General features: G+C 38.8%; 1 protein-coding gene across 18 annotated transcripts in view; it reads right to left on the bottom strand.

The window, feature by feature from the left end:
- The window catches only part of Adgrl2 (adhesion G protein-coupled receptor L2), a 618,755-nt gene that overhangs the window by 16,297 nt on the left and 578,017 nt on the right, over positions 1-24,441 (bottom strand). For 13 of the 18 annotated variants that reach the window (XM_085677553.2, XM_085677552.2, XM_087897468.1 and 10 more), the window contains 11 exons: positions 22,119-22,412; positions 21,469-21,572; positions 20,414-20,599; positions 19,599-19,637; positions 16,657-16,840; positions 8,911-9,036; positions 8,400-8,605; positions 7,054-7,227; positions 5,854-6,060; positions 4,750-4,970; positions 3,169-3,235 (listed from right to left, as the gene is read on the bottom strand). In XM_085677553.2, the coding sequence (XP_085533679.1) occupies positions 3,169-3,235; positions 4,750-4,970; positions 5,854-6,060; positions 7,054-7,227; positions 8,400-8,605; positions 8,911-9,036; positions 16,657-16,840; positions 19,599-19,637; positions 20,414-20,599; positions 21,469-21,572; positions 22,119-22,412 (1,808 nt within the window). The remainder of the gene's footprint in view (positions 1-3,168; positions 3,236-4,749; positions 4,971-5,853; positions 6,061-7,053; positions 7,228-8,399; positions 8,606-8,910; positions 9,037-16,656; positions 16,841-19,598; positions 19,638-20,413; positions 20,600-21,468; positions 21,573-22,118; positions 22,413-24,441) is intronic. The other 5 variants (XM_085677557.2, XM_085677560.2, XM_087897469.1 and 2 more) reach the window with 1 other exon arrangement.

Raw genomic sequence — 24,441 nt, 5'->3', positions numbered from 1 at the left:
ATAAATTAGTAAATTTAGATTAAATAGAACTATGTTAAGCATGTATATCAACCCAATAGTCTCAATGCACAGGGTAATAACTTATTTGGAGGGGGGATTTGTTAAGAAATTATTTGTACATTCATTCTACACTGTGGGCTTATCTGTGCATGTGGGTAGGTACATACAGATATCTGTAAACATATAGATATTTTGTTCTATTTCTTAATAGTTATATTAATTTCTTAATATATTGGTTCTATTTCTTAATAGAACCACATGTAAAAGTTGGGAGCAAAACCAGAAAGGGCTAAAAAAAAAATTCCACTCAACAAATAAATAACCAAACTGGGATACTCTTCCAATGACTACTACTAATACTCAAATCATAATTGCATATATTATTGTTTAAATCATACTTTGCTAATCTAATGGGCACTGCAGAGTTAAGCGTCACCTATGTTGCTAGGCATGACATACAAAAGAGTTTTTAGAAAGGAGAAGTTCCCAGGGATTATAGTTTGTTTTATGGTCATCAGCTTGCTCCATTAATTCACATCTGTCTGGGCTTAGCAGCTTTACATTCATTCCACAGCTTGCAGGGCTGACATGGATATGATAAGACAGAAGAACCGAAACAGCGCGCTGAAATAACCCGGCTGAACTGCACATGTTCCGACCCTTTTCGTCCTCCCTAGAGCTTTGGCTACCTGGCAAGTGCAAGTCTAAAACCGCACTTGTGTCTCCAGATCTTTGCTGTTAGCCAAGCAGAAAGTGATTTCCCCTGGACGGGCAGCCGGAGAGGTGTTCTCTGAAGAAGACTTCTAAGTGAGCATGTGAGCTGAACTCTTACTGAACTGAATTAATTATTAATGATGCAGATGGAGCTGTCCAAATGATAAGAACAGCTCCTGACGTGTCATGATCCAAGCCTTCATTAAACCATTTCAGGCATACTAATGGTTTCCCCTGCTCATTACTAACTGGCACTTTTCTCATAGATATAATAAGTCCAGTGCCTGTAGGCAAGACATTCTATAGAAAGGCGTTAAGTAGGAAGTTTTATCTCCCACAGACTCTTACTTTTCTTCACAGAATATTACAAAAGTAGACCTATTTAATACTATTAAGTTAAAATGGTTTCAACTCAGTCATAATCCAAAATGTATTTTCTTGGAATAGCAAGTAATGTTTTGTTATAAGAATATTCCTTACAGGGACAGTATGTAATACAATTTATATTATTAAGATTCATGTCAGAATTAGGTTTTAAATGTCTTGTAATACCACCGTACCTACTTAGGTAAATGTGTTTCTAACATACATATGCTGTATAATCTCATTTCTCAATTTAGGTTAGATATTGTATTTCAAGTTATCATTTTGCATTCTCTCTGTGCTGGGATGGTTAGAGGGCAAAGCCATCTCCGAATCTCAAGGAGATCTATATGGTAATTGTTACTGGCTGGTTTCTTTTATTTGTTTTTAGGTAGGGAACAATGTGACCTAGAGCCCTCCACAGGTCAGTCTGAAGGCAGAGTATAAATGAACATCAGAGTCTGATAAATAATAAGCTCCCATTATAAATGGGTGATGCACCAAAATACCTTTTACCCATTTCGTACTGAGTACACATTAACTTGTTCTTCAAACAAAATGTTTTTAATATATTATTAGTTAGTGCTAATCTTTAGAGGTGACATTCTCAGTCAACAGAAGTAAACACGTGACAGTTTTATGTCCCAAACATCCCTACTGCAGGCTTTGTATTTAAATGTGTTTGTTTTAGGGAGCTCTAAAGAAGCCTTTAGTCATTTTATGCTAGAAAACACTGAGTGTGGTCCTATACACTAAGGGGCAGAACTGGGGCCATTGCCTAGTGAGGATAATCTGATGAAAAATCCCAATCTCAGGAACACTAATAATATTTCAGTGGTTTATATAGGCTTTCACCTCTAGTTTCCATGCTGCTTTGTTGAAGTAGCTACGCGACACAACTGTAGTAAGATCTAAACTGCATACATGTTCTAAGTTTTGTTCAGCAACAATTATTTTTTTAACTAATTATCTGTGTAAGATCGACGTTAGGTGTCCTCCTCAATCACGCTCACGTATCTTTGGAGAAAGGGCTGCACACTGAAGCTGAGGGACAGCGACTCAGCTGCTCAGCCTCGCTGTGGGTACCAGGAATCTCACTGTCTCTGCCTCCCCAGTTCTGGGGCTACAGAGTCTCTGGCTGTACTTGGGTTCCCTTTCCACGCTACAAGTCTTCATGTTTGCACAGCAGGGGTTTTACTGACTGAACTAAGACCCTTTCTTTCTGAATTTTATGGAACACCAGTCGACATTAAAACACCCTGAACAGTTTCTTTAGGAAAAAAAATAAAGAAGAAATAAAATAGTAGCAGTAAAATACTTAAAATAGCAATAGCTAGTGTGTTTAAGGACATCAATTCTGCATAGATGATATGAAAACTTGTTTATGGTATTTTTCAAACTTCTAAAGGCTATTAATACTCATTTCAATCTGTGTTGTACTGTAACTGAGACAAAGTTTTAAATTATAAAATCCTGATGTTGTCATTTCCAATATAAATATAGATAATATAAAAGGTTTTGTAAATACTTTAATGCTACTACTGATGACATATAAAATTTGTTTAAAAATAAATTGTCACTGATTTTTAAAAAGTATATTAAGTCTTCAAAAGATATTCTTATTTCCAGTGAATTTAAAATCCATTTACTAGCCATTTTAATTAATCTAAGCTTCATAAAGATTTATGATCTACAAGAATTTAAGGTACGAGCATTCACTTAAAAAAACCAAATTACTATTAGACTGTGAAGAAAAATAATGTCCATTTGCCTGACTAAAACAGTCAAAAAATTCTTAACGTGGCTGTTGAGTGGCCTTTTGTATGTTAGTTATTTATTTGATATTATTATGTTGTATCAGCACACTGATACAGAACCAGCACAAAGTATTTTTCAGGCATAGTGAATCAGCCAGTGTACAACTTTCAATAACGGCAACAGTCTAAATATGCTACTCGATACTGTCCTCTTAGCAGACATATTTATACATCTTCAACTGCATCATTAGAAGTCGGAGGGGCATAGCATGGATTCCCGAGTAATAGTGCTACAGTGGCCACCCGAAAGGCTGTGAAAGGGAAGTCTGCTCACCAGAATAATGAAGGTCACAGGCCCAATGAAGCTCCATATGAAATAGTTATCAACGTGAAGCCAGCAACTATTGGGGAAAGGAGAACAAATGCAGTAAGTACTTTTCCGGGATCCTCACATTAAGCAGAGAAACAAAACCACAAAAATCCAGCCAAGAAACCATCTCTTCATATGCCTTTGAAAATTCATTAATCATGGGCAAGAAGAATTATAATAATTCTGAGTTGGCTTTGACCCAACAAAGTTGAGCAATTCGTTTACTTCAACCTGCAGCAGGATTCGTTTCAGGCACAGTACTGTACAGAAGTTTTCACAGGGAAAACGGAAGTCCCACCCCAGTCCTGAAGCCCTTGGAAACTTCCGCTTCTTTAGTCGATGCCAAGCAATATTCTACATTGCACCATCATTCAAACGTTCTATGTGTAATCCTCAAAATTTGTCTTTCAGGTTGATCCGAATTAAATTGCATAACAGAATTTAAAGAAAGCATTCAGAAGGCGTTAGTGGCAAAACAGTATAGCATAAATATCTCCATTAGAAATGGACAAATACTAGGGAAACATATAAGCACACAACCTCCACAGTATTAAAGTGTATAATGCATAAACTCATTAAGGGACACTTTAGTGACAGATATCATATGTCCTCACTCATAAACGGCTCCTAGACATAAAGCAAAGAAAACCCAGCCTACGATGCACAACCCCAGAACCTAGAAAGCAAACAAACAGGACCCTAAGAGAGACATACATGGATCTAATCTACATGGGAAGTAGAAAAGGACAAGATCTCCTGAGCAAATTGGGAGTGTGGGGATTATGGGAAAGGGTAGAAGGGGATGGGAGTAGAGAAAAATATACAGCTCAGTAAAAACAATAAAAAAGGACACACTTTAACTAGTGGTTCGTATTTCCTACAATATGAAATCTTCACTGAATTTCTCATGCTTTTTTATCATCTATAGTCACGGGTTCTTTACTATAAATAAATACTATTAACTAATTTTATCAGAGGAAAAATATAAGCAGAGTTGGAAGTCCAATTTATGCCTTTAGCAACGTAAACCATTAGAGAAGTGCCATCTCTTCATTCTGCCACTTTCTGTACTTTTAGGAACAAGAGAGGGTGAATTATTTTAATCCTCTTAAAGTTCCTGGTAAAATATTACCAAAGGGAAACATCTGGGATAGAATATGCTTCCGTAACAGTGCAGAAGGAGAATCAGCCCCACAGGGACCTGGGGAAACATTGGCTTAAGTCAGATGCATTAAGTTTGGGAGAATTTTTTACTTAATATCTTTCTGAGGCCAAAAGTTATTTACTTTTTCAATTTGTTTCAGGTCAATCTTTTGTGTTAAAAAAGAAAGTCCATAATTTAGAATCTGCCTCACCAGAGAACAAATCCTTTGAACCCAGAAAATTACAGAAGACTTGATTGTAATTTGTGCACGGCATGCCCCTTCTCTCCCCCAGTAAAGCTTTCAGACACGATTTTCGTCTGTCAGGAACCCTCACTGACAGCTAACAGGCTGTAAAAAATTATTCAGTTGAAAAGCACGCAGGCCGCTTGCAATTACTTACGCCTTTTGTGTCCCATAGCTCTTATAGTCAATAGCGGCCGAAACGCCGACCACCGTGGCAGGGAACAAGTATCCGGCCACATAGTAATATTTCTTCCTTGAATATTCGCTCTCAAAAACTTCAACCAACATTAAGTAGAGCTGGACACCTTCCAGGCACATCCAAGAAAAAGCCGCCAGGAAGAAGAAATGCAAAAGCCCTGCAAAGACAGGGCATAAGACCTGAAAAAGGAAAGAAGAGAAACATAAAGGATATCTGTGAGTACAAAGCATCCAGCATCCTCTCCTCAACCGTGAAACCGTCGGTGGCAGGATCACTAGGGTTTAAATACCTCAGCATCAGTATCTTCACACACACACACACACACACACACACACACACACACACACACACACACTTTCCATAAATGGACACAGGTTAAAGGCCTGGTAAAATATCAAGGGCACATATGCTTGAAAACCATACCCCCAAGTGTGACAGACTTCCTCACTAAGCGATGGCCGTTTTAGGGAAATTAAGTACAAGGAGGAAGCCAGACCTTTAAGATCACGTCTCCAAGTCCCCCACTGAGGGTGTCTGCTTCACAAGTCCACAGAGCAGTTATGTGCAGACACGTTATGTCCATCTAGAGCAGAACTGTAAAAGTTTGTTTTAATGACTAATACCTCACTCTAATTATGTAGGGCCACTTCCTTTTTGTTTCTGGGGCATTCTTAAATATCCCAGATGAATCCAGGGTGATGCGTTAATAAATTATGCTTTGTGTCTGATGCTGAGGCTTTGAGATGATGAATTCATTGCTTTAAGCATGAAAGAAAGACTGCTAATCAGAATATAAGCAAAGTAGGAACTTGGAAAGTGGCATCACTTTATTACAGGGTCCCCTGCATTTTTCTGTTGTATAACAAGCCAGAAAAATGAACTTGTACTTTAATCCATGAAATGAAGACCTTCATAATAGCATTACTGGGTAAGCTGTCTTATAATTCCACACAGTTTGTCCTTCACTGTGACAATCCATTGCATCAAACACTAATACCAGCATTACAGGTGCACCGACAGCTAGCAGACTGACTAAGGTCAGTCAACTCGACAGGGGCTTACCGGGTAGGACGTCTTATCGATGCCTATGAGATAAATAAATTCGGCAATGAAAAGGTTGATGCAAAGGTTCTTGTGGATAGTGTTGCGGTCACTCTGTAAACCTCGGAAGAAACAGAAGGTGAAGATGCAGATCGCCAGGCAGATGAGGGAGACAATGATGCCCACCCAGGTGATGACTTTAAGCAGAAGTTCGTGAACATCATTCACCTGGAAAGTGGGAAGCACAAAGAACGTCAGCAATCCACATTACCAAGAGGAAACCTTCTGCCTCCACCGCTAATGAAGAACATTCATGTGCTCAGTGGGGGCTCACAGACACAACTGTTGACTATATAATGGAGTTGAAGACTATCTTCCTGGATTTACAACTTAAAAGTAATTCAACAAAGAGGAGGATTTTATATAGAAAATGATGTGAGAGGCCCAATCTTATTTAAAATAAGTATTTAAACAGTTACCTTAAGAAATGTAGACAGAATAGTTACATGGAATAAAGACTAATTATGATTAAAAATAATTAGCATTTTAATGATGGTGCAGCTAATACATCATTCAACTTTTACGTTTTCCTTTGCTCTTGGGTTTCAACAAATTTACATAGTGAGAAATAAACAATACAGACAAGCCTGATATACATACGAGTTTTATACTGTACTCTTCTTGGAACAAGAAGGGATGAATACCAGAGTCTTTCTCAGGCTAGACAAACACTCCACCATTGAGACACATCCCTGACCCCATGCTATGTACTGAATATTTTTTTTTTGTCTACTATCACTCTCTTTAACAAGAGGAACAACTATGTAGGCATATTCCAGAAGCTTTTCTAACTTTTCAAACTCTGCAGTTCTACATAATGTGCCAACTGTCACAACAACATCGTGAAAAGCGATGCCACAATTCAAAGGAACGGCATCCGGCATCTGGGAGCCCAAGTTGTGCTCTGACGCCCCCCACTGCTATCTATTCTCAAAACCCTTGACTGCCTCTGAAAAACGTCTTCCCACAAAGGTGGGCAGGAACTTAGCAAGAAAGTGTCAAGACTTCTGAGCATATATGGACAGGGTAAAAACAATTAGAAACCTGCCTCACTTTGTTTGCTGTTTAGTTACGATAAGCACCCAAAGACGGACTATTACACAAGCTGTTTTCAATCTCTGAGGTCTTTCCCTGCGACTAATTAGAAGTGCAAATACTTACTGAAATTTCCCTGTGGGCCATGAGAATAGCAAAATTGGTTAGGTGGCTGCATGCACACGTTGTGCGAGTTTTATTAGTGTCAACCAGCTTGCAGCCCTGGGTAGACCAATATCCCATCATGGTTCTCTCTGAGTAGTTCCAGAAGGAGCAGTTTGCATTGAAATAATTGTGAGTCTGGGAAATAAAATGACAAGATAAAATTAGGATTTTACACTCAAAGATGGCAGTAGCAATTGTTTAATATGTGCAAAAGGTAATTTAGATTAAACTTTGCATGTTTCGGACTATAAAGTTTTCCATCAGCAAAGTTGTGGACTATGTTATACAAGGCACATATCTAGCTTCAAGGGGACTTTATAGTCCGAAACACTCTAACGTGTATTCTAAATTACCAGAGATCCATTTCACCCAATTACAATTTTGATCTTATGATTTTACCTACCGATGGGTACATTAGAGTCTATCTCCCTTTTCTGATAAGATTAAGGTGGTGAATTGGTTCTGAGAAAATCCCACAGGGACCGAGAGTCTTATAAAAATTATTTTCAAGTTTGGGTTCTTTTTATGGTTACTTGTAAGTGACACATGAGATACATGTGAAACACAGTTGACACTGTAAGAGTCTTAAGAAAAAATCATATCAAGCAAATATGAGCTAAGCTCTATGACTACACATTTGATTCTTGTCTGCCCCAAACACTTGGTTAACTCCCAGTGTTCATTCACTCTACTGAAGAAGCCCCATCTTCCAACATAGCTGTCATGTAAGCACCAGCCTGTGCTCTGCAGCACCACAGACAACACACACCTCCCCAATTCTGAACTCTTACATGCAATATTTGATGAAAGTTGAACCAAATATGTTTCATTTTTGTATGTATATGTGCGTGTATCTGTGTGTGTGCCTGCACACTTTGTGGGCAGATGCATGTGTGTAAACGAGCCCAATATAACTCATTAAAAATAATGATTAGCCATACTAAAAAAGTAGACTCTGAAGAGTTAATATCCAGCTATCCTGCTGCTAAGGTAAGAGCTAATTTTCACCCAAAAACAAATTAGAGTCATTTACATTTTCTTGTTGATTACTGAATTAGCTTTCATTAAGAATACACTTAAGTTCTAATAATCACTGAACCAGGCTCATTTAATTTTATGTTCACAGACTTAAATAAACTTGTGTCTCTGACCTAGTCTAACATTTAAAATTCAAATGGAAAGGTCTTCTCCCTCCCACCCGCCCACCCAACCGCACCATCCTTCCTGCATCCTCAGCATGTCAGCCTGGCTTTCCTCTCTCTGAGGGTTCAAGCCTTCTCTGACTTCATTAGCATACATTAGCTTACATAAATGTGCGGCAGGGTGAAAAGCACGGGGTCTGTCAGGTACACGCGGCTGGACTCTTTATTGATGGAAACGGAAATGACGTGGGAGTTCACTGCAATGGTGCTATTCCGACCCACGAAGTCTGCGCCCAGCTTTATGGTCGCATTTTCCGTACTCAAGAATTGTCCCAGACTCCGGTAAATGATGAACACCAGCTTTGCCAGCCCTGGGAAGGGAGAAACCGTCATAGCGCTCACAACAAATATGAGAAAGGATGTGGCAAAATGAGAATAAAATATGAACACCCAGTGGGCTCTTTACATGGATCTAAATCAAGTTGTTGAGAAAGTAAGGCTCTATTTTAAATAATAAAAGTCATTTTAGTTGCATTAAGGATAAATTTTCAAGACAGAACAAGTCCACCTCAACAGCTTTCTCTTTTTCTTTCTTTTTCTTTTTTTTAACAAGGGGAGTAAGGTGGGAAGGAAAGAGAAGAGAAGGACAAAGCAAAGCGGGGTTGTTCCCTCTCACCATTCCTGCTGTTCTGTTTGACAGTGTTTGCTGAGAGCTGGATGGAGCTGCCGGCCCCCTTGATGCCTAGAGGGAATTTAAAATCTTGGACCTGCCCTTCTGTGCTGAGTACTTCAACTTGCAGAACTGGATGAAACAAAAAATAAAAGAGGGGGGTTGTCATTCTTTAAACTACAAATAGACAAAAGAGAACCCAAAGGAATTATAGCTTCCCTTTTCTACTGCAAATCTTCATTCATTTGGGGTCTTTGTATTAAGTAACTCTTCAGTGACCATCCCTCTGCGGAAAGTGAGTGCGAATCTGCATGCCTTCAGCACACAGGCACATCTCTTTCTAGGCAGCACTGTGTCTGGTAAGTTTGTAGCTACACATTTTTCCAATTTCTACAAGCAGTGCGAGCAGTAAAGAATTTTAATGAGAAACTGTCAGCGGAGAGATGTGACTTCACTCCTTTCTTTGATTCAAAAATAGCCTCACCCCTGCACTCTCATTGCTCATAGACTATTTTTAAACTTTGTTTTGTTTGAAATATGAAAACATGGACATTCGGAGGTTCTTAGAAGGAATTCAGCCTCAAATGACACCACTCAACTGCAAGCTTACAATGATGCCAAGATTATAATGGTGCCCATGCAACTCTTGCACTCCCATGGGTGCAGACACAGGCTGGCAATTGCTCTCACTGTCTCATGTTGGGAAAGATCAAGCAGCTGGTAAGTCTCCCTGCTTCGATCAGACTCTCTGTGTGAGGAGCAACGGATCCAGTGGAGAGAAACGACTAACAGAAGTGTTTCTCCAAAGACAGCACCCAACAGGAAGACTCAGAACGGTATTATGGGGTGACAAGTGGTGGCAGACACATGAGGATCATGAGGTCAGAATCATCCTCACTTACACAGAGCATCCCAAGCTAGCCTGACTACATGAGACCCTGCCAACAAAACAAAATACAGCAAAACGCTCGTCCCCTCCCCCTCTGACATATAATTACCTCCTTATCATATTAAATGGCTCTATAATTACTAATTACTCCTCTTAAAAAGCAAATAAGATCAAAAGTCCAAGTTTCATGCAAATTCAAATATTCTAGACACACATGAATTCGTTCACTTCCTCTAATTATATTTACATTTTTAGCTTAAAAATTATGTTCATAGGAAAAAAAACTGACATGAATTTTCTAAAGTAATGGGGTTATTCCTACATATGACTATTGATTTTAGACAAAACTAAGCAATGGATATGGGATCATCAACTTTATAAAAGTAAGTGTGCATCAGCCAGTAAACAGTGCAACAGAGAACAGAAACATCCTGGGGACACTAAACATAATTGAAAGGAACTTTTTCAAAACTCCAATAGTTTCGGATCTCAATGCATCAATTCCTAGTTTAATACATACTTAATTTTAAATAAACTTATATTTTCTCTTTTAGAAGACAGGGTATTGATGTGTGCTAACCACTTCACAATCTTCTCAGTGATTAAAGGGTTACCAAACAATCCTTAAAAGAATATGCTACATGCCACACTTTAGACACTAATAACCTAAAGAAATTCAAAAGTGTAACTAGTTAGTATATTAGAGAAGCGTGTAAAATAAAATTAAATAATATTAGCAGAAAAATTCAGTACATTTTAACTTGTTTAATGGAAAAATAAAAAAACAAAACTTTACAAAAGAGGAGGAATAAAGGAACAGCCCCCTGAGCGGGAGGTTTTCCTGTCAGAGGGATCTTTTGCGTCTGTGCAAACATTAGGATGATAAGAGCACCCTTGAAAGGAAAAGGACACTTACTGGTGTGTACTATTTATCACTATCTTAGAATGCGATCCAACAATTAAAAAAAAATTAAAGGGAATGTAGACTGTGGGAGTGTAACAAGCCATTATTCACAGTATGCATAATTAAGAAATAGCCCATCCTGCAATGCTCTTTAGTTTGGAGAACTCTGGTACTTCTTTTAATATCAAGCCATGAGTGAAGTTTAATTCTAATAGAAATTCGAACAAGACCTTAAGAGTGTATGGGACTTGAAAAATTGATTTTAAAATCCATATGCATGAGATGTACACAAAGGCAGTCAAGGGAACTCCTCAAGGGGAAACACTGAAAGGTTCAAAAGCTGCCAGCATCACTGAAAAGGAAGCAGCACTGCACAGACGCAGCCAACACTAGATCCTACTACCATGCTGTCACTGGTAGAGCCTTGTTTGAAGACAGAGGCAGGGGAGGGAGCACAGAAAGAACTGGCTTATTCCTATGGAAAACGCCACATCAGTTTTTCCTACCACAAAACACAATAAAACAGAAACTTTAGAAAGACCACAAAGATTACTAACATAAATTTACAAAGTTCTAAAGCATGACATCATCATAAAATCAAAGTAGAGATGACTTTAAAAAAGCCAACGGAGCAGAAAGTTAAGAGTAAATTTTCTTAGGTAGCAAAAACTCCAACACTAAAATTAAAAACTAACCAATTAACTGCACATCATTATTATGCAAAATGATAACTTTAAAATAGTTTTTAAAAGGAAAGGAACACAGTATTTTTAAGCTATATCATCTGCAACAAATCAGTGGTCAGAACACACACAAAGAAATAGAAACGTAGGGAAATGTTGAGAACAACAAATTCAAAGATTAAAAACAAAAACAGTCAAAGGAAAGTAATACAAAAGGAACCCTTCAAAACATCAGGTGAACTATATATAAAAGCAGCAATGGGATCAAACTAATTAAAAAAAATTTATGTCAAAATGAAGTGTCAGCCTGTGCTGGTGCAGTGTTTTTAGCAATGAGAACAGAAACTGGAAAAATTAGGTAGAGGAAAAAATTGGAAAGCCACTAAAATGCCTTTCAGGAAAAACTGTGCTGTATTCTTAAATCAGATGGATGAACTAGGGGTACACATGACAGTGGATATACTCATGAAAACCTAACTGTGAGGGGAAAAACATCCAATGGGATTTACAGTATGAAATCGTTAATGCCATAAATATAAATACTGTACCTATGCACAACCTGCTAAGTAAAATTGTAAAAATAAATCTTAAGTGGTAGTTTAGTCTAAGAGTTTGAGGCCAGCTTGGACAAACCATCTCCAAATAGATCCCAGAAAAAAGGTAAAAATTTATATAACCGTAAAAAATAAGTCAAGGTGATAATTATTCCCTACTTGATCTTGTCTATCATGGAGAATGCCTATTATCCTCTTTACGACTAAGAGAGCTTCTGCATGGCCTGTGTGTTTGAACTAACGTGAACATATTAAAACATCGCCACGTAGCACTGCGGGCTGTTTATGTTGGTCACTATGGTACACGCCTTAGTCAACAGACAGCTCATGTGTATACACTCCAGTTCACTGGAGAGCCACCCAGAGCCTCATTCATCACAGCTCCCCCTGCCCCCCACCCGGCAGCTGGCTGCAGTGAGATGCAGAACCTCTGGGGAAGATGTTGATGGGGCCCTGAGGACCTGCCAAAGCTAGGTCAGTCTAGGCTCCAGGGAGAAGACAGCACTGAATAGATTTGAAGAGATAGAAGCCCAGCCTCTTGTCCACACAGCGGAATGGCGGAACAACCTCTGTTGTTGTAAAAGTCTAAAGCGCAGCAAGGTGGGGATGGTAGAGGCTATACTGTCTACTGAGGCCCTTCTGAAAATAAATGAAAGGGGATTTTATAATGGATGGATTGGGCTTATCTTACCTAAGCTATCCAATAAATCTTACTGTCAGGAGGAAAGACAATGGACAGTGCGTGTACCACAGTCACTCAACAGAAAGCTCCCTGTGCTGGTGGGCAGGTGGGAACTACACGCGGCCTGGTCAAGCTCCTCGGCCTAATTAGCGTATCAACAGAGTTGAGTGATGACCGGAAGATGAGACAAGCCAAGGAAAGTCTGCAGGGCCAATCCCCTCCTTATTTCTCTAATAAAACATTAAGTTTTTTTTTTGTAAAATATTCACTCTTTTAATGAACGATAAGTACACCAGTGAATGAACTATATAGACAGACTGTTATACCCACTTTCAGAGAAGGCATTAACACATCACAAGAAGTAAAGGTGTAAGAATATTATCTTCTGAACGTATTTTCTTAATGTTTAATTGTAATTGTTCTTTTCCCTAAAAGGATATTGAAGATTTCACATTAATAATGAGAGAACGCTATTTACGCTGTCAAATACCACAATGTTGGAAAGTGCAAGCAAGATAAAATTAGGCATATGGTGCTGAAACTAGGTATTACAAACCTCCAAAATCAAAATTAGAAATTTCTGCTATTCACAAAATAGAAAACGAAAATAAAAAGTCACTTACTGGGGGAAACATTCAGCATATAGACTTCTGGCCTAAGACATATATACACTAAGCACACATAAAAACTGAACTAGAGAAAAATAAATTAACAGATACTTTAAGGTGAGTGAACGGGCCATAAACACATGCGAAGAATTAATCAACTAAATGTTACTTACTGGGCACAGTGGTACATATCTCTAATCCCAGCACACAGGAGGTTAAGGCTAAAGGACAGAGTTCAAGATCATATGGGCTATACAAGGACACCAGGTCCCCATCATACTCAACCCAAAAAGTAAACACACGTTACTTAGTAATCATAGAAATCCAAAACAAACCCACACGAGATACCAATGTAAACTACTGAGAAGCCAAAAATAAAGAGACTGAGTATTGGAAAGATGGAGAACAGATGGACTCTCACTCACTGCCGTAAGAGACCAAATGAGAATAAGAGTCGCCATGTGGTAACAACTCAAAGAACCAGAAAGGGGAAAGAATACATAGAACCGAGAGTATAGTATACCCTTATGATGGAGGGACATTGAGCAATGACTGAACTACAGACAATCAGAATGGATAGGGAGCTCTCTAAGTGAACTCAACATAAAAGAAGATTAAAAATAATGCAAGGCAAAGTCAGGAACCACGCACAGGGACAGGAAGCAGTGGCTTCCTGGGTTGGAGGTGGGACGCCACTGCCTTCTGAAGATAAAACGAACCCTATGCTGAGGATTACAGGGAGAACATTTGTTCAAAATTCAAGGGACTCACATTCAAAATATATACCCCTGAATACAAATTAGACCTCAAATTTTACGGCACATGCTATCTCTGGACAATCACTCCATTTTTATGGGATCATATATCCTGAGTAAATCACACGATGATGTTAAAACAAACTGCTAAGAAGAAAACCAATTTGTTCTAATAACTGAAGATATAGCCATCCTTTAAGTTTAGATAAGTGCCTCAAAAGGATAAGAAAATAGTAGGTTGTTTCCAAAGTATGTTTAAAGGCAAGGTCTAGAAAAAACAGAATGCTTTTTTCTTGCTTAAAACAACACATATTTCTCTCTCTCTCTCTCTCTCTCTCTCTGCAAAAAAAAAAAACCCTCCAAGACTATGAATTAGAAATAAAAAAATAACTATTTTAAAATGCTTAAAGTGACTTTTATGCTGATAAAGTTGGGACAGTAAGTAAAAAGATACAATAAATTCTGTGCATGGGTTACTAATATCAGTAAAATGTATACATTGTATCCTAAATGTAGCCATGACATCTAAGCTTAAAGCTTTAATAGAAAGAACGATCTTTCCAAACACAGAAAGATATATTAAGAAAATGAAGTTGGGCAGTGGTGGTGGACGACTTAAATCCCAGCCCTCGGGACACAGAGGCAGAAGGATCTCTGTGAGTTTGAGGCCAGCTTGGTCTATAGGGTGAGTTCCAGGACAGTTAGGACTGTTTTACAGAGAAATCCTATCTCAAAAAACCAAAAAATGAAAATGGTGACTTGCAGACATTTCATTTTCTGTTTGTCTGGTACTGGGAAAAAATTATATGGGTATAGGACTGGGTTAGGGTTCCATGTAAATCAGGGGTAGTGGTGCATTCTGTAATCCCAGGAAGGTGGAGCCAGAAGGTCCCAAAACCATCTGGGAAACAGAAACTGGTTTATGGGTATTCAGAATTTAAAAGATCACAGAATTTAACAAGGTCCTTCAAATTTTTATGCACAGTTAAAGTCAAGGGAAAAAATAAGTTATTTTGTTTTTTTTTTAAAAAAAACTAATATTAGAAAATTAGGGAAGCAAATTAAAGTTACAAAACGCCAAGCCATAAGTCTTCTCAGAATGCCTTCACTAAGAGGATCAGGTCCACACCTCTTCTGTAATTAGGGGAACGACATGGATACAAGTGAATTGGGTTCAAAGTGAAGGAGCCTGGGGACTATAGCTAGCGCCGAACTGTGTGCAGATAATAGAAGCTTTGGGGTTTTATTCTTTTCTTATTATGAGTAAATTACATTTTTTTTAAAGCCAGATACCTAAGATTATGGTGGGTGCCTCCTTTTGACTTCATTTATACACGAAAGTTATTGAGTGATTTATAATTTCTGCACTTCAGAACAAATCATTACTATTTAACTTCATTGGAAAATTTTACATATAGGAAATAAATTTAAGTTTGTATTTTCAATTTTGGTGCATAATTTAGTTACGCCATCTCTTTTTTACTTTTTCATTCCTCAGCAGTTAATACGCCACCATGATATTGGCAGTCATGATTTGGCATTAAGACATGGCATTACAGCCAGAGAACTTCAGCCTTGTTGTGCTAAGGAGTCAGCCTGGCTTTTGATGGAGAAGAGAGAGGTCTATGCTCTTTTCAATTTTCTTTTCATTTTTACTTATAATCGGGAACCTTTTATTTCAGTACAATACACAGTAAACTTCATATGAAGGTTTACAGAGGAAGTCTTCAGTCTCACCAAACAACTGTCAATTCGAAGATGAAAGAAATTAAATACTAATTTTTACTCTCCTACCAAATATTGTCAACAATAGATTTCTGACCCTCACTGCAGCATTTTAACTCCGAGTTTACCCCAAAATTACTGATATTCATTTGACAACCTAGAAACAGGCTATTTCATGCTACAAAATATGTCCTTCACTGACAATATCTTTAGGAAGGAGAGAGTTTCTACCGGACGGGCTGACCTTCAATCTGAACCTCCCGGCTCCGCCTCCTTGGAATTACAGAATGTACCGTTATTCCGTGGTGCCAGGGACTCAAACTCATTGCTTCCTGCATGCTAGATGAGCACCTTGCCAGCTGAGCTCCACTTCAACTGTTTTGTTTTGTGAGTCTTGATCTAACTCTATAGTCCAGAGTGGCCTTGAACTCATAACAATCCTCCTGTGTCAGCCTACCAAAAGCTGATATTACAGATATGAACCATTATTTCCCAGGTATTAAACATCTCTTTTACCTAAGGGAGTCTGTGTTTAATGTAAAGAATCTACTTGAGTTTTATGAGCCAAAATATTTGGCGGGAAGAACACATAAAGCAATTTAAATTCATTAGGCATGTTATAAAAATGGAAAGACTTTTGCTACGTTCTCAGATGAAGCACTTTCATTACTTAAGCAATCCATATTCTAGCATTTAAGTGCTTTTATTTTTTCTTTTAATGATTTTTCAATTGAAAAACTCACACATACTCATAAAAATAACTTTTATAAGATATAGGCAGATTCCAGCTTAAGCATTAATTTTATTAAATATGATCAATAATTTCTGTTCCTGAAAATAAATAGCTCAGCAAAAGAGAAATCTAATGCTGGGAGATGATAGATTTGGAATGCAAACTTCACTCTCTTTAACACCTGTCTCCCAAATCAAATGTGACCACAGATACACTCACCAATGTTTTCTGTGGGCATTGAGACGCGGGTTGGTTCCAAGAGATTATCTGCTAGGACAAACGCTCCTTCTTCCAGTGTATCCAGTAACATCGTGGCTGTGTGTGCTTGCTCAGAGGAATTCATGTGTTTCCAGGAGTCCAAAGCTTCGGGTCTCAGAAGGTTGTCCACTGTGTCAACAATTGCCTGCATCCATTTAAAAATGACCATGAGTTTGGACTGCTTCTGGGGCACCAGGGGACCTGTCAATCGCTGACCTGTGACAACTGGGATGTTTGCCTGACTTGATGATTTACTTTTCTTTCATGACTTGGGCAACTGTAAGTATGGACAAGGACTTCAAAATAGCACTAACTGAACATTAGTGAACAGCTGCTGGGCGTTACGGAGCCTGTGAGAGAGGTGGTTGATTTTTTTCACTTCTCCGAGCACACTGCAATTGCTGAAGGGGACGTGCAACTCTCAGGAGCAGCTCTGAGGCGAAGGGCTGACTTACAAGGGTGGCCACTCACAACTACGACAGTCGCCCTATTTACAGCTTCAAATTTAAATGTAAAACTAGAAAACACCAGTGCTTCTGCAGTGGGCCAGAATCTACGAGAAATTTCAGTCATAGTGTCTTTTGAACCCAAACTCAAATAAGTCAATCTGCTTTACAGATGCTGTGCATTTATTAACACTTCAGGGAAAAGGCAGCTTTAAAGCTCATAAGCTAGCTGCCTACATTTTTGTCCTTCCCATTACCTAGAGAGCTGAAAGGCACGTGTATTTATATATATATATATATATATATATATATATATATATATACATTAACTTCTAAGGACCGGGTCTGCTTTTAAAGAATGAGGAAAACAGGCAGAATACGGAAAGGCTAGACTGATGATTTAAGAACGGAAATAAGCAAGTGTTGCGACCAAGCTGCAAATATTCCTCGAGTGTGGGTTTAATTTATTTCCATGCAAAACAGCATTAAATAGCAATATAACCCAGTAGGCTGGTCCACTGGAGGCAAGCCCTGATGCTCACATGTGCTGTGCTTAAGCTGGAGTGTGCTGTGCCACGGATAGATAGCCAGACAGCTGAAGTCGCTATGTGTGTTTACTGTTCCATACGCCTATGCTTAACGTACCAAGGCCGACATATACATTGCTCCAACCTACTGGTAACTGCTGAGGAAAAAGGTCACCCCATATATGAAAAACAACAATGAACTGCTGGTTTGAGGCTCTGTACTGAAATAGGTAAGGGGAAAAGTTGCCTGAGGTTATTGTCAGAGTAAGATTAATTAGGTTCATCCATCTTAATACCCTTGTTGCATCTGCCTTGTGAGCCACCACGACTTCTCTGGCAGGTAGAAGGTACTTCCAAGTGGCGTTAAAGTTTTTTTTTTTTTCCCCTTTCTTCCTAACGAGAGATGGAATAGTCCAGAATGTTCACGTGGACACTTCTTCAGCCAGTAACTAGAGTGGAACAGAAACTGGTCTGCTGAGGCCAGATTCATTAGTCACCAAGAAATACAGACTGGAGCCTCTGATCTAACTTACAGATGAATCCTCTGTAGCCAAGCAGAAACTTGCTTCATTTGCACAGAGTAAGTCAGCTTCTGATTTGTAATCAGGCTTATTAGTCTTGTCGGAAGGGAGTAGCTCATTTGAAACACACTGAAGATGACACTGGTCAGAAATTAAGGTCATACAGAGATGTGCCATGTGTACACGCTTCTCCTGAGGGTGCACTTACATGAACGTGACGTGCTCCTTATTTATTACCATTTGTGCTTTTTTATGGGGGGCCAAGATAATCATCAGCCTACTCATATTCCTGAAGCAATCATTTCTTTGCTTGCCAAAGTCTACTCTCAGTTCATTGAGGTATACCTTGGACAACACACTGATTAGTACCTTCTACCCATTAGTATCTTAAGGGAAACTTCAGCATTGAATGTGAAAAATTCCTTAGATCTTTATCAGTTGCATCCTCAATCAGATTCTTAAGGGTCTTTAGAACTTTACTACCTAAAAAATTGACTTTCCTCTGCCTTTCTTGCAAAGGGCTCAGGTTCAAAGGTGTCATTTGATAACTAGAGAGACGCTGGTCCTTGTGCCTGCCCATCCCTGACCTTGCCAACCAAATTAATGAGGTTTCAGTTTCTGAGTAACCGCATTTATAAAACTACAAAAATTCTTTGGTTTGTTACTCCACTCTGTGAATCTGTCCTTCAGGGTTAGGTTTGCCAGGGTAATGGCTAACTCCTTCTCTGCAACAGCAAGGGGCTTTTACACTGCAGAGCAAACCAAAACACAGTAGAACTAGTTTGGCTGACTTGCATGGAGAGCCTCTGCGTGCTGCCTAGGGAGGAGTGTTGGCCCTAGCAAGGAAGTGTACCTTCTGCTCTGGTAGCCCAGAAAGATCTCCCACCTATCACACAGTGGCATCACCACCACAGGGTTCATGTTTTATGCCTGGACACCCACACTCAGCACCCTACTTCCAGAAGCGAGTTCCCAAACAGCCAGGACAAAGCCTGATTTATTGACCAGTATACCCCAGAGATCAGAAAGCGGTGACTTTTTACATGCACATAGAGTATGCCCATACAGTCTTTGATATGATAAACTGCCAAGAATATATCATAGCTGTTTCAGGTTGTTGAATGCAGAGATGACAAGAGAACACAAAGGGACTACTATGTGCTTTCTTCCAATTCAGAGGATAATTATTCAATTCTTATATGTTTTGGATAAATGGGAAAACAGCAAAAAAAAAAAATCAGTCAACTCTCATTGGCTTATTCTGAGGAAAGCCAACATTTGTACAGCTGATATGGGGCACATTATATAATTATCAAAGACTGAGAATTCTGAGTCATGCAGCAAGATGGCATAAGCGTGGTAGGCAGCCGGAGAAGGGAAGAAGCAGGGGGACGTCACAGGAAAGATACCTTAAGGTAAGCCCTGCATGTCTTCTCTCGTTTTTGGAGCTTTTAAGTAAAAGAAAAGAAAGTCAGAGGTTAGATTTTATCTGCTGGAAAAAAAAAAAACCGAGGAAAGAAGAAGTCCTCAAAAATTAAGCTGGTGTTCCTGAATTCCAAGTCGACTAGCTACAGATCTTCTCTGGGCAACTCCGTTCACAGCCACAGCTATCTATTGACAGCTCTTAGCTCTATTTTGTTGTGTCATTTGTTAAAAGAGGAAAACATATATATATATAAAACCATTGTTTAAAAAATGATATGTCACTTATCTGAGACTAACTCTAGATTTGAACTTATAAAGATTTGAACATGAATGTAATATAAACACAACATGGTAAACAGAACTTAAACTTAGTAAGAAAAACTTAGTGGTGTGATCAGCATTCTCCTGAAAATGGATACATCCTTCTCTCTAAAGCTGCCACTAATACTACTGTGTATCACAACGTTGTTTCAAGCATTTAGAGTTGCATGTTCTCACACAATTCACTACTCATGTACCATAGAATCACTCTAGCTACAGATATTAATTCTACAGAGAGAGTACTGACCACATTCAGAAGGATCAAGTCACCATTCACTAAAACCTGTCATAACTGGTTTCATTGAGAACTTTCAGGGAAAGGGCAACGTTGCTTCTTTCTCAGTAATGCTCCTTGAGAAATGAGCAAACAGGGAACTCCGGTCTCTAAGTGTGTGTCTGGGCACCTGGCATCCACGTTTTGAAGGGCAGAGAGCTGACACGCACACAGACCCATGTCCTTTAGTGGCAGAGGTCCTACCTTGTTATAACTCCGCCCAGCGGAATCCTTCTCACTAGGTTTCAGCTCCTGCAGCTGGGCATCCAGGATGTCCACCAACTGCTCCATCAGTCTAACGGAGGAGCTCACATCCCCTGCAAACACAGTCCCCTTGGTGTGCTTAGCCAGTTCGTTGGCTAGACTTGCGGCATTTTCTCCACTTCTGATCTGAAACGAGAATTCGTATTATCTCAGTAAAACTCTCTCTCTCTGTGGTTCTTGGTTCTCTTTAAGCAGCTCTGTTGTGGTGGGGAAAAATTGCAAATATGTCAAAATCTGCAACTAATTGAGACCAATAACTTTCTCTTCATCTTAGAAGATTAAAGGCTTTTAGATCCTTAACACACAAAAGAAATACTTAGCCAGACACAAAAAAGAAACAAAAGGGAAGAGGGGAGACATCCTTTAAATTTGGTTTTCCAGTTGGCTCTCTTTGCCCTGTAACCACTTTCTTGTTATTTAAATTTTTTAAATTTATTACAGTGTTGCTGATTTTACATCAGATAACAGATAATTCTTAGTGATAACAACGTCTGTATTTCAAAACAGGTAGAAGGAGAAAAAATTAAAAGGGTACAATATTACAATGCAAAAATCAAGGGAGTGATTGCTAGGCCTTTGTAAGGGTCATTTCTACTTGTGTTGTAGTCATATGTGATACAAACATCTGTTTGCATTCTGTGGGCTCAGTTGAAAACTTAATGTTCCTTGATTTATTGGGCCAATACACTATTTGTCTTACGAACATCAAAAGGACCAGAACAAACTAAATGTGAATGAAATTAAACAAGTATGCATTTGTTAAACAGCTTAACACAGAACACAGCATACCCCCAAACAAACAACATTCAAAGACTAGTTTACAGACAAAACTATGGTTTAAAAGAAAACACACACACACACACACAAAATTAAAAAAAAAAACTTTTATGCAGCACAAAGGACCACAGAGCCTGGTTTAGCATAGAAAACTAAATTATTTATGTTAGAACTTCAAACCCTCAATCAACACATGACATCAAAACATTCCAATCCACCTTTTGAGCCAGCTGATTCACCCAGTGAGAGGTGCAGTTGCTAAGATCAGGGCCCTTAGGGTTCCATGTTCCTGTGGAAGCCATGCAGAGATACGAGGCCGTTCCTGCAAGAGATGAAGAAAACAAGAGGGAAAGTGAAGCCAGTGTTTTCGGCGAGCTTTTGGGAAACGGGCTCTGATGATCCTAGACTGTGTGTTCAATTTTGAATAAACGCTAATAAAAATAGATGACAATAACCCAGAAAAAATACCATGCAATGCAAAAGATTATAAACAGGGAGCATAAAGTCAGCACAGAAACACCAGGCATTTAGAGCAAAAAGAACCAAAAAAAGCCTCTGATATTCTTGGGACTCATCCAATGTGAGTTATAATGAGAAAGACAGCTGTAGGGAAGCCTCACTAGAGGCCTGGGGCAAAAGTCTCAAGTCTGACACAGGTAATGTGAGAGGGAATTCTGAGTCCGATCTTAAGTGACTTTGACAGTTTAAAACCCTTATGTTGTGGAAAGAAACTGTATTTATAATGTAACAAAATAATGGAATTGGCTATTGCAAACGTCTCCTAATGAAACTGCTTTGGTGTCTTTAGAAGCTACTCAGTAACCTACAAATGCATACATTGTATCATGTAATATACGGCAGGAAGTACCTCTCGTTCCCTTGGGACAGGGTCGTTCAACCATCATTCCCCTCTGTGTCTGAGGCCACTTTATCCCCTTCGTGTCTAACGCTTCGCAGAATCTCTCTGGCAGGGGAAAAATATTTGTTACAGGAGGAATTTTGGTTGTAGAAACTGCCGGAGGTGGCTTTGTCCCTCTGCTTCCTTCCTGAGGTCCAGCCACTGTGGTGCTCACGGGGCCTCTCTGTGAAGTAGTGCTTGTGGTTGACACTGTGGTTTTGAACATCTCAGCTGAAGAAGTTATTGTCACAGCTGTGGTAGGCACTATGAAAAAAAGATGAGTGTATTAATCTCAGACACACCCTCACGCTCACCTACCAGCACATGGATGTGAAGGTATGCATGGATACACACACACCCCTTCACCCATCCATATGTCCCAAATCAACAAACAGAATTACAATAGGGAAGGAAAAGAAGAAAAAAAAATCACTAAAATTGCAATTTATTCATAAGATTAAAAAGTGACTGTTGAACCGGTTAAAGCTCAGCTCTCTGTGAAATGTGACCCCACGGTTTAAGTACAATCTCTTCATAAAGCACAAAGCAAATGAAGGCAGTGCAGGAAAATTCTATTATACAAACACACTCTCAACAAATGCAAAAGATCAAGGGGGAAAAAAACCTCTGACAATTATGGATAATTAGGATGATAAAAAGATTTTGAGTCACCCACTCCACATCCTGCAGGAAAACAAACACTGACATCTTTACAGCCAACAGCCATTGTTGCTTGAGGGATTTCTGAGCATGTCTTATTCCAGCTAAACCAAAGATAAGTGTGGCATACTATGCTGCTCTTGGCTTGGCATCTTTACTTCGTGAAGGTGGGGGATGAAGGGCAGAGCTCACCATGGAGTTATGTATCCAGACAGGGGTTAGAACGGATCATGAATTCAAAAATCAACCTTTCATTATCTCAGTGACCCTTAGCAGAGAGTGTGAACGAAATACAGAACGACAGCTATAAATTTAAGAAAACAAACAAACAAACAAAAAACCCACAAAACAAACAAAAAATATTTTAAGGAAAGAGTTTTCTTTTTGTGGTTTTCCAACATTGCTATCAAGAGTTAAATCAAGTAGATTTTATCTCCATTAATAACTAAGTATTGAAAAACCTGTTAGCCAAAATTTACAGCCATTTAAAATCTGTCAGAAAATATCCAAAAGTTTTGTTCATATCCACAGATATTACAAATTTATTCTAAAAACCTTATGTATAGTGTGCCTCAAATTTAAAATATACAAGTAATTTATTCTTATAAAAATATTAACATTGATATGCTCAGGTGAAAATATCTTAGTGAAATCTACCACTATGTACAATGAACAAATATCATTTAAAATGATTAATTTTGTGTTTTACCTATACACAAGAAATAAACTGCAATACTGAGTATTAAAAATATATTCAAACACACGATCATGCTCAGTATTTTAGGCTCTGAGCTACAAATATTTGTGTAATTCTGAACAGTTGAGAGCATGCCAAATAAGTACTAAAAGGTATATTTCTAGGGTTTTAGGCATGACAAACTTCTAGTTATCATTAAATACATGACACTTTGGTCCTTCCTTCCTCCTCCAATCTCAATGGGAAAACTTTAAGCATGTGTTTTATTTCTAGACTAAAGTGATTGGTCGTATGAGAGGCATCTATGTCCGTCAGTCAATTCACATGCCTAGCCAGCTGCTGCGGAAAAGTATTCAAAGCTGTCTATCTTTGTCTCTGGAAGTTCCCTCCTGACATCTTGTAAAACCTGTGTAATTTTCTTTTGATTACAATGCAGCTAGGCTTTCGGTGCCTTCTCAATTAACATTTGTCAAAGCATCACAATCTTTAGCAAAACTGTCAGATGACTGCTGCTGTCTCTAGTCTTGAAGAGGGAGTGAGGAACCAGAGGGAGATGAGAACGGGGCAGAACGACATGGTTTGGAGTTATACCACCGTATGGATCCCCTGACACTATACTAATCAGAGCACATGGCATCACTCCGATATGTATTAATACCACAATTACTGAGTGTTGGCGATGCTTGGGCACAGCGTAAGACTACGCAAACAGCATGATCTCACTGGATGCATGCAGCGTGGTGCAGCCATGCAGCCATGTACTTCCTGTCAAGATATTAAACCATCGGGAGCAACTAGAATTTGTGGGATTTTTAAGACAGAAATTTAGTGATACTTTAAGGCAAAAGTTTTTGTATTTAATATTGAAGATATGTTTCTAAAAATCATTATCTCTTTCCACAAAAAGAGACAAATGTCAGTGGGGCATCTGGCAGT

Source organism: Myodes glareolus, chromosome 17, assembly GCF_982192425.1.
Source record: "Myodes glareolus chromosome 17, mMyoGla1.1, whole genome shotgun sequence".
Classification (NCBI taxonomy): Eukaryota; Metazoa; Chordata; class Mammalia; order Rodentia; family Cricetidae; genus Myodes; species Myodes glareolus.
Note: the sequence above shows the minus strand (reverse complement) of the source record. Positions and strands in the feature narration are given on the sequence as shown.